The 11,557-nt window shown below is 38.7% G+C and overlaps 1 protein-coding gene across 3 annotated transcripts in view; it reads left to right on the top strand.

The window, feature by feature from the left end:
- Positions 1–2,634: 2,634 nt before the first annotated feature.
- The window catches only part of CCDC85C (coiled-coil domain containing 85C), a 176,735-nt gene continuing 167,812 nt past the window's right edge, over positions 2,635–11,557 (top strand). The window contains exons 1-2 of one of the 3 annotated variants that reach the window (XM_063290311.1): positions 2,635–3,162; positions 3,252–4,181. In XM_063290311.1, coding sequence (XP_063146381.1) covers positions 3,473–4,181 — 709 coding nt within the window. In that variant the 5' untranslated portion in view covers positions 2,635–3,162; positions 3,252–3,472. The remainder of the gene's footprint in view (positions 3,163–3,251; positions 4,182–11,557) is intronic. The other 2 variants (XM_063290312.1, XM_063290310.1) reach the window with 2 other exon arrangements.

Genomic DNA, 11,557 nt, shown 5'->3' with positions numbered 1-11,557 from the left:
AGTGCCACTGTTCGATAGTTTGAACATTCTGTAGTGTTTCCCTTTTTTGGTATGGGGATATAAGTTGATTTTTTCCAATCTGATGGCCATTCTTGTGTTTTCCAAATTTGCTGGCATATAGCATGCATTACCTTGACAGCATCATCTTGCAAGATTTTGAACAGTTCAGCTGGGATGCCATCGTCTCCTGCTGCCTTGTTATTAGCAATGCTTCTTAAGGCCCATTCAACCTCACTCTTCAGGATGTCTGGCTCTAGCTCACTGACCACACCGTCAAAGCTATCCCCGATATTGTTATCCTTCCTATACAGGTCTTCTGTATTTTCTTGCCACCTTTTCTTGATCTCTTCTTCTTCTGTTAGGTCCTTGCCATCTTTGTTTTTGACCATGCCCATTTTTGCCTGGAATTTACCTCCGATGTTTCTAATTTTCTGGAAGAGGTCTCTTGTCCTTCCTATTCTATTGTCTTCTTCCACTTCTGCTCATGCCCATGTCCACTCATGACATGGAGCAATTTTCTGGATTTCTGCAGCATGCTGAACCAGTAACTACATGGGCTGAGCCTGTACAACATGCCAGGCCAGGGTTTCTCAACCAGGGTATGGAACCCTCGGGTTCCGCGCGAGGTTGCTAGGGGTTCCCTGGGACATCACGATTTACTTAAAAAATTATTTGAAATTTGGGCATCTTCACATTAAAGAGGTAAGTTTCATTTTTTATTTTTAATTTAAGAACACTGTTAATGCATATATACAGGCCTACACATGAAACAAATATAAGTTTTGTAACTTCTGGCCTATATTTGAGCCTGAATGTGCAGGGGTTCCCCGCGGCGTTAAGAATATTTCAAGAGTTCCTCCAGGGTCAAAAGATTGGGAAAGGCTGGCCTACAGCTATCATAAAATTTTACTGTTGCTCAGTGTGTTGTATGCAAACAGTGGACAATATTTGGACACCATCAGCTGGGGGAGCTTGATAAGAACAGGATTGGCAACTTGGCACCTATTGTTACCTATGACACCAAACATTCTTGTGAACACTTCTCCTGATGCCTGCCAGTTTTCCCCTACCATCTGAATGTATTAGTGTATATTTTTTAAAAATCTTTTAATTAAAATAGATGAACCGGAATCTGCCATGCTGCAAACCAAAGCCCAGCACCCCCAGCAATAACTTTATTTTGCAAAAATGCTGATCCCCAATAGGCCCCATGCCTGAAAACAGGCCGTTTAAATCTGATCGTAAATACTGTCATGAGTGGGTAGGCATGGAACAAACACCAGTCTGCCTTCTGGTAGATCTGTATTCTCTGACTTTTGTCACAGTGACAGCCCTTTGGGGAATAGGCAATCTTACTATGTTATCCACTTGTGAGAATACCTATGAGTCTCTCCAAATTCCCAATGCCTCCAGTAGCTCAGAAACGTTGCCCGCCTCCCGCTTGGTTGAGAGACCTTAAGTTCATAGCATTTAACAAAGCTGTTGTTGACACAAAGCGCTTGGCTATGGTTAACTGAACCATGGTTTACTGAACGGGCCCTCTCGCATAAAGGGGCCTCAGTGGTTAGGTTCACTTGTGCCCCTGAGGCATAAACGAGCCCATCATTTTTTAGTCTCGCCTGCTGTCCAAACCCAGCTCTTCCTTCTGCCCCACATCAGCCTCACCTTCCATACGAATTCGCCCAAAATAACCTCCTGAGCTCTGGCTGGATTTCGCAGAGGACCTCCAACCTCCCAGATTTCGAGTGGCTGTCGCCTGAGCGTGGGGCTACCATGGCGTCTCCTTGCTGCCCTCGGGATCGCCAGGAGTTGTTCAGCCCAGGTCTCTTACCCCCACCGAAGAGGGCCCGGGGCTTGAAGCCCTTCTGGGAAGCTCCTGTCTTGTCAGTTTGCGAGGGTTTCTCAGCTCATGCCCAGGTGGGTGCTCCGGGTGGATGCGGCTTCTCGGGACCACCCCCGGTACACACCCCTTCCCCACCCGCGGCCTTCCCAAACGTTTCTCTCGTTGGATACGAAGCCGGAGAGAAATGCCAGGTTGCGAGCCCTCAAACTATTCACGCGTTCGCCGTCCTCAAAATGGAGCCCGTGGCTCACCAAGGCAGAAAGACGCAGAGGACGAGGGAAAATGCCATTTAATGGTGTGGGGGGGCGGTAACATCAAAGAAAATCCCGCAGTAAGAACTGAAGTAGACCCTATAGCCCTTTGGCTCCATAGGGCAACTCGCTCTTTTCGCCCCAAGCTCTGAATCCTGGCGTCCAAACTTCTCTTCCCCACCGCTTAATAAAAGCGGATTAGAGCTTACTTTTGGGGAAAGTCACAAGCAAGGGAGAGCGGCGGGATGGTTTTACGGCAGCCGCTCCAGGCAGAGGTGGAAAACGGACTGCGGCCCCTTTAAGAGAGGCACGGCGCTCTACCTTTCCCTTTGTACCTGCTTTTTTGAAATGCGCCCTTGGCGCCAGCTCATTGGTTCCGGGAGAAATTATCGCTTCTCCCCGTAACCTGACCCAAGGCGGAAAGTGAAATGCAACCTGAACGCACCAGGCTCGGGCATGGAGAAGAACCGAGCCCGGATCATCTCATTGCCCAATCAGGAATCAGGGGGAGGAGCCAAACCCGCTAATCCCCTCCCTCCGATAAAACTGTGCAGTGCTGGAGGATCGAGTGGAGCGGTGCGCGTAGATAAGCTGCTGTGCTTATTGGATTTCTCTTTTATTTTTGGTCCTTTTATTTTTCATGTTGCTACTCCAAGATGTATTGCAGATTCTTATCCTGGAGACTCCTTTCCCATCTTCCTCCTTCCCTCTTGTTTGAAATAGGCGGTGCCTTGTTCTGAGCTCTCAGTTCCTTTCTGATGGTTGTTCTGAAAATTTAAATGCAGTTTACAAAGAGACTGACATCATCCGGAGGTCTGTCTTAGAAGTAAAAGCATAAAAAAAAGAGGAGGAAGAATCAGTTCTTAAAATTTGTATTTTATTTTATTCTTGCTAACTCTTTAATTGCTGCGGACGGAGAGGTTGGATCATTGAAGCTAAAACCTGACCGTTTCTCAACCTTACGAAGATTTTATCTGCTGGAAATCTACGCGACGTGGATCCTGAACCCAAGCAGGTTGATCTTTAAGCTAACAGCTTCCTTGTCTGCTGCGGTGGTGTTAGCTCTGGGTAAGTTGACTTGCTTCACTTTTGAGAGGCTTTTAAAAATAAATATGAACCTTTGGGTGCTCATTCTGTCTCATTTTTATTTTGTTTAGGCATGGGAGTTGTAAGGCAGAGAAAACATTTTACAGAAATGAATGGATTTACAGTTTTTTGTGATCTTGTCCTCCCTGAAGAATTGTAGGATTTTTTAAATACAAAATTAAATTCCAAAATGTTGCAGTGAATATTAAACTTATAGATTATTTAAAATATATTATTTGAAAAGAACAATTTGTGTCTCTTGCCTCCCTCCAAAGGGGAAGTAGAATTAAATATGGCAAAAAATTCTGTGGAGGGGTCAAAGGAAGACTTGAGCAAAATGACAGAAGAAGATCTGTTGAGATGGAGCAAGGAAGAATTGGTGAAAAGGTTGAAGAAAGTAGAGAATGAAAAAATGAACTTGATGGTGGAGCACAGCAACTTGATGAAAGATGTGAACCGAAGACTGCAGGTTCACCTGCATGAGATCAGGGGTTTGAAAGAAGTTAATCAGAAGCTGCAGGATGATAACCATGAACTGAGGGAGCTCTGCTGTTTCTTGGATGATGACAGGCAAAAGGGGAAAAAGCTGTCCAGAGAATGGCAGAGGTTTGGGAGACACACTGCAGGTGTAATGTGGAAGGAAGTTGGAATGTACCAGCAGAAGCTGAAAGAGCTGGAGACTAAGCAAGAATCCCTCATGAGAGAGAATGTTGAGCTAAAGGAAATTGTGCTGATGCTAGATGAAGAGAGGAATGGAGCAGGCTCTCGAAGCTCCATAGATAGCCAAGCTAGCCTCACCAACCTCAATGGGGGTTCTGGAACCAGGGATGTTGGAGATGGGAGTAGCACATCTAGCACTGGCAGTGCAGGAAGTCCAGATCACCACCATCATCTCCTTCACCATCACAAAGTTGTTGAAAACAAAGCTGGAGCTATCCGGAGATCCATGGATGACCTTTCTGCTCCTCTTCACCATAGGAGCATCCCCAATGGCCTCAATGGTAGGTCCTGGTTTCCAATTCAAGAATTTTGTTTCTGTGTAAGAAGTAAGTTGGCTTCCAGACAACTTGCTGAGGTGACCCATCAGGGGAATTTTGACTTTATTCAAAGCCTGCATATCTTGCCTTGCAGCTAAAAGTTTTCCTCATATGTACATCTTGCTTATAGCTCACCTGCTCTTCTAGCAAACTCATAAAGTAAAAGAATGGATCTTGCTTCACCTGTTTTATGCATGTTTATATGAAAATCTAACCCACAGGGACTTATTTCTGATCATTTATAGTTCTGTTTAATTAACACAAAGCACGGGATTTAATCTAGCCTGTGTCTCCACTAGCACATTTAATTGAAAGCACAATGGCTGTATTTTTGTGTAGTAGTATTGGCCTTATATTTAAGACTTCCTCCTCCTCCTCTATGCTAATATGGTCTTGTTTCTGCCACAAACCCTTAGATAAGCTACACTCTGATTTTGCTTTGTTAAGGTTTTGTCATCTGCAAAATAAGTTACTTTGTCCTGGGATCTTGCCAAGTTTAATTCATTAGCTTGCATAGATGTACTTTGGGATGGAAGATACCATGGGATGCATCTCCACTCAGTGGAGATGAGTACAAGGCAGCAGTGAGAACTGACCTGCTGGGGGCTCAGATGGTGGCATTCTGAATTTTAATCAAAAGTAGTTTTTCCCTTGGTTGGCTGTAAAACATGATTGTTGCAGTGAATTATGCTTATTCACATTGCTGCCAAATGTTTTTAACTACATCATTTATGTGAAGACTTTCATCTTTTTTGTGTTCGAACCCGGCTTACTAGCTTAATAAATGAATTGTTTGTGGCCTAAAGAAATGCAAGTTATCTTTTCTTTTTAGAAAAAAAAACCCCTTCTTCTCCTTTCTGCATTTGGCTGTGCTGCTGGCTTGATAAAATGGATGGCCCTAATACTGGCGATAGTGGTATTAAAGCCATTAGCTGTCACAGGGCTAAAAACACTACCTGTTGGCTTTGGAGTTCATTGTTTAGCAGGGTGATTACCTCTGAGTAATATTAGTGTCAAACATGTTTGGTATTGTTGTATAATATAATATACAATAATATTATATAATACCATCTTTTGTGTTTTAAGGTTCAACACTGTAATTATCAGATTGCTTATTAATGACCATATTCAAATATTTTTAGGGTTACTGCGTGAGACTGAACTGATTTCAAAAGTGTTCTACTTATTTTATATACTTCTTTATATTTTGAGCTCATCCTGCTGGAGGCCTCAGAGTTACAGAGCTTAAAAACAGGTAACAGTAGGATAGGTATGCGGGCATGTGATGTGTATTTTGCAAATTGAATAACCAGCTAGAATTCTGTTTTTTAAAGTTTCACTTACAGCTTTTTGAAACTTGTTCAAGTAAATTTTCATTCTTTCAAGATGTTCAAACCACTGAGTTTTCATGGAGTGAGACTTCCATAGAAGTAGTTTATCCCCTACATTTTTTATTTTATCTTTGCTTTCTAGACTTCGTATGCAGATGACATGTATAGACTGATTTCTTGGGGGTCACTAGATGAATTGAGATTTTTAGGCTCTTGGTTAGAGTTTTTCAATGGATTTAAGGATTACATCAAGGATTGATCATTGTATGTGGCTTAGTGTTGGATTTCATTAAATAAAAAACTGACCTTTTGCTGTGTTTCTTTGGAAATGAAGTCCCACTAACTATATTTCTGGGCAATGCTGGATCATGGTTTAGTGTTCTGAGGTAAATCTTACACACGTTTTTAAAAATTTAGATAAAAGATACAGAAAGAAAGGATACAAAAAAGGAAAAGAACAAGAAAGTAGAATGTAGGTCAGTTTTTAAAAATAGCATTAAACTTTGACCACATGGACTAATATTGATCTTACATCAATAGAGGGCCAGTCGTTAATCAGAGAGTAACATGTATTATCAATCAAATATTGCAAAGCTAAGGTGGCATCATTTTTCCATTGTAAAAAAGTATTTTTTTTCTGCGATGTCCTATGCTCAACTCACTTATGACAATAGATTCCAAATGTTTGCTACAGTATATAATTCAGAATTGCTTTCACATTTTTAAACAGTATTTCTCTTCCCCAAACTTACGAATATTACACCAAAATGAGACAATAGTGAGGCAAACCTATATTGTATATCTAAATGTCTCCTCCATCATTTTAGGCTTCCAATATAATGAAATTAACAGCAAATCCTTTTAAACCATTCTCCGAGTGGTCCACTAAAGCTGAAAAAAATTTGAATTAATCCTATCTTTAGATCATAAGACACAATTAAGGCCTTTAACCATTGATTTGTGACAAAGGGATATTCCAGCTCTTTATTCCAAAGTTCTAATGAAATAACTAATACCTACCTTAACAATACCCTTAACTGTCTCATAAAACACTGTAAAATTGGACTCATGCAGGACACATTTTAATGCTGATAGTAATTCAGGAGTTTTTAGATCTTGCTAATATATCTGTGAGAGCCAGTTTGGTGTAATGGTTAAGGTATTGGGCTAGAAACTGGGAGACTGTCAGGTCTATTCCCATCTCAGGCACAAAGCCCACTGGGTGACCATGGGCCAATCACTCTCTCTCAGCCCTAGGAAGGAGGCAATGGCAAATCACTTCTGAAAGACCTTGGCAAGAAAACTGCAGGGACTTATCCAGGCAGTCTCTGAGAATTGGACATGATTGAATTGATTAAAATTAAATTATTTATGTATATGTATATATGAAATTATGAAATCAGAAGTTGCTTTTATTGAATAGTTTGTCATTCCTCAGTTTTAAACAATCCAAATTTCTCCTTAAGCAACTTAAATTATTTAAAAACTTGATTAGTAATTAGCTGATCAGACTTTTCCACATCCAGCATGATCAGTGTTGCTAATTCCAGTTTTTCTGAATGTAGAGTCTCAATTGCTTAAAAACTGCCAACCTAGCAGTTCGAAAACATGCACATGTGAGTAGATTAATAGGTACTGCTTCGGTGGGCAGGTAACGGTGTTCCATTTAGTCATGCCGGCCACATGACCACGGAAGTGTCTACGGACAAATGCCGGCTCTTCGGCTTTGAAACGAGATGAGCACCGCCCCCTAGAGTCGGACATGACTGGACTTAATGTCAAGGGAAACCCTACTTTAGAGTCTCAATTAAAAATCTAATAGAATGTCATTCTTGTATGAAACCATACTGGGCAAGATGGACAGTTGAAAGTAATACTGTCTGAGGTCTATGTGCCAGGGCAATTGTCAAAATGTTAGCATTAACTTTTTAAAAAATATTAGTATCATTTAACAACAAAATGGGCAATATCTTGCACAGCCAGCAGAATATTTACCAGCAGAATAAAATTACTCATTGAAGGAAACTGAATTTTTTTTTTTTGAAAAGTATAATTATAAACCTCTAACAATCTGGGGGCAAAAAGAAAAATCAATGTATGTCTTATATCACTATTGGGATAGCTATTAGGACTGGGAGTTTTTCCTGTTCTCATAGATCTAATAATATCTAATATTTCACTAAAGAAATGCTACTCATGTAGCTTGCTCATGTATAATTTTTGGAAGAACTATATTATTTTAAAAAGATTAATTTCTTGTTTGGTAACTTTTGACTCAGTATTATAAAGTTTAGTATAAAACAGGCTGATGTATCAGATCAGAGTTATTTCATATGTTGCCCTAAGCATCCTTAATATTTATTTATTTATCAAATTTTATCACTGCCCATCTCCCCCCAAAGGAGGGACTCTGGGCGGTTTACAATAAAAACAAGTTTCAAAATTCAATACAATTATAAATACAATAAATATAAATATAGACAGACAATAAAAATATAAAATGTGATAAAATCCAGATGGCTGAAGATTCTGCACTAGTCCATGAGTATAAAAGGGACATTCTGGGGTGCTAGCCATCTCCACGAATGACTATTCCCCTTCCCGCTCCAGGCGTGCCTGCGAAACCAGGTCTTCAGCTTTTTACGGCAGTCCAGGAGAGAGGGGGCTTGTCTCACCTCTGGGGGACGAACTGCAGAGAAGACCCGCTTTCTGGACCCCACCAGATGAAATTCTCTTACAGATGGGGTCCATAACATGCCCTCTCTGCATGACCGGGTGGGACGGGTAGAAGTGATGGGGATGAGACGGTCCCTCAGGTAGCCTGGCCCCATGCCACGTAGGGCTTTAAAGGTAATAACCAACACCTTGAATTGGACCTGGAAGCAGACTGGGACCCAGTGCAGCTCGCGTAGCAAAGGTGTTACATGTGCCGATCTTGGGCACCTAAATGATGTAGGGTGCTTTGCATATGTAGTAAAAATTATTTAACTTTATTTTCCAAATGTTCTTGTTTAGACTTTTGATTGTTCTTTTCCATGAAGCATAAACAATAATAAGGAATATATGTCTTAAAAGCAAAGCATCCCAAAATACCATTAAATTTCTGAAGTGTCCATTTATACAAAAAAGTTAAATTTTATTTCCTCTGTTTTATAAAATGTAAATTCTTTAGTAATGATGCACTTAAGTATCGTCTTGAAAAAATAGGATGACTTTTTCTTATAGCAGTTGTAATATAGGTCCTGTTGCAATAACTGATCATGCTCTAGTAATACTACCCTGATCAAATATTGCAGTAGGACTTATAGTCACCATACATTGGCCAAATTAAATTCCAACATATAAGTGTGTAGCACTTTCCACATATGAGAATTAAATGTAGGTGAAACAATACAGTATTAAGACTAACAAAGGACTTACACTTGATTAAAATCTCTAGCCATAACAATCTGACTCAGAGCTATTTTTTTAAAAAAATTAAATACCTTTGTAAAACATCTAGAAGTTCCTTAGCAGGGCCATATTAATTAATAAATGCACTACCATTATTAAAACATTTATTCACTAATATTAAAAAATCCTTCTGGGTCATTTTTATCTTGTTCTACTACAAGACATGTAGTGACTTGTTAAAGACATGTTTATCAATGTGATTGTACCCATAGCAGATTCCCAATGATATATATTTGATCAACCCATCTTCTAGGGAAAAAAAGATTTAAATGGAAGATTTTAAGTTTCTTGAAAAAAAGTTTAGATTTTAAATTACCAAATTATCATCTTTCTCTTCTTAGAATAATTTCTACAGCCTTAGACATTCCAAGAAATCACTAAAGACAACATAATTTTAAAAACAATGTTCATATGAGAAACAATAGGAAAAAAGAAAAGAATTTGCTTTAACAGACTTCTAAAAACTAAAAAGGATGAACAACTACAACTAATAAAGATTTTTTTAAAGACAATGGAATTAGAAAATTAAAAATAAGTGAAAATTTCTCAGTCTAGGGATAAACACAAAAATATTTAACCCACTTTAATTTTCCTGCCAAGAGAGCTTCATTGAATAGCTTGTGTTTCTACTTGTGGAAGCAGAGCAGGAAAAACTTATTTTATTCTTTGCACTGAATTCAAAATTCCTATTTGCTAAGGTAAATGCAGAATATGATCCTATACTGTAGATCTTAAAAACTAAGCAGAATAAGACTAGGTTTCTGTACTGAATGGAAATGGGACCCTAAGTAGTAGGTAGTTTAAATTTCCGGTTTGTATTCTAACTAAAGTAGAAAAAAATCTTAAGAATAGATTTCTCCATTAAGCCTGCTAAATACTGTTTTTGCTCGATATCATGAGGAATAGTTAGAAATTATAAACCGTTTCTAGGAAGCAGACCCTGTAAATGGGTCATTTTTTACTCATTTTCAATGCAGTTTCATTATCTGTAGAATGTTATTTATTAGAATTTTCAGGCTGGGTGATTTTTTTTATCAAGTGAATAAATTATTAACATTTTTGACACCACCAGTTTTTGATTTTGAGAATCAAGTCTTCGTTTAATCTCCAACAAGTTTTGTTTCATTTCATCCATTACATGTTTTATCTGTATTAATTTAGTTTTTCTAAAAATCTGTAAATTATGAAGAAGAACTTCATCTAGCTTTCTTTCTGCGTGACTAGTTTCTCTTGAGGGTCACAGAGAACCCTCTGTACTTCAGCTCCAGGAAGCTATATTCCCGCTCAAAGGAAGATGATTTCTACTTCCTTTGTCTTCTCAATCTTCTCTGTCTTCTCAATAATCTATCACCACAGAGCAATAATTTAAACATAGAAAGGTATGTACCAGTTAAACAATAAAACAGTCATAAGATGAGACAATGGCCCCTTAAGCTGGTGAAAGACCAAGGTTATAAATCAGAACATTGCCAATTCCAGAAGTCCCTAAGCCCTGGACATATGTAACTCTGAAGGAGGAGTTGGCAGCCATAATAAATGTAATAAAATAAATTAAAATAAATAAAATTTAGATCAGTTGTGGCCCAACCCATAATTATTGAAGTTAACTTTTTTTCAAATTAACCGGAGCTATGCTCATAGGCCTAAAATATCAGTTGCCAATCACAGATCAAAGAGAGTTTCATACCTTACTTGTGAGATTCCAAGATTGTACACTGGCTACCTTAGAATACCAGACAAGGTATTCTTATGCCTTAAGGTGAAGTAAATTCACTTATGTGCCATTACTGCCAATTGCTTTCTTTTAGTATATTCAGTTTCAATGATGATCTGTAATTCCCTAGTTAAAATGTATCAACTGTCCTTTCAATTTAGGCAATTGAGGTTGTTTCCTGACTACTGACAAAAACACTTGACATCTGTTAAAATGGTTTAGATAATACTTACCCCATTCCAAGTTTATTATTGTTCATTCATTACAATTTATATATCATTTTTCTCCCAAGGAACAATGTTTTTTTTTCTGGTTTTATCCTTACAGTAATTTTGTGAGGTAGGTTCATTTGACAGGTGATTTGACCAGAGCCGTTTTGTTCACTTTGTCACTGACTGGAGACCTCGACCTCAGAGCTCCCAAGCTCTTAGTCTCATAGTTTTGCTAGTAGTGGAATGTTCACACCCACCAAGTCAGCATAGTCCTATAGATGTCTACTACAAAGTTCCTTTAGTACACACTCCAGGTACATGTAAAGAATAGCACTATTGCTTATGAAAGAAAGCTCTGCTGAACTTTTGATAGCTCTGTTGAACTGCACTGTAGGGTTGTACCTGAAATGTTGTTCCTACACAGTGAGAAATGGGTTGATATGATTGTTTTAAAGAGAAAGCCTTAAAATAGAGAATTGTTAGAGAAATGTTAGAATTGATTTGAAGAGTACACTGCAAAGAAATTTACTGGAAACATTAGTAACTTCCCAGAAATATTAAAATAAAAACCCATTAGTGTTTTATCCATTTATTGCTGCTGCCATTAATTTGGTATCAGATATTGCTAAA

The sequence above is a fragment of the Candoia aspera genome, chromosome 1, assembly GCF_035149785.1.
Source record: "Candoia aspera isolate rCanAsp1 chromosome 1, rCanAsp1.hap2, whole genome shotgun sequence".
Lineage (NCBI taxonomy): Eukaryota > Metazoa > Chordata > Lepidosauria > Squamata > Boidae > Candoia > Candoia aspera.
Note: the sequence above shows the minus strand (reverse complement) of the source record. Positions and strands in the feature narration are given on the sequence as shown.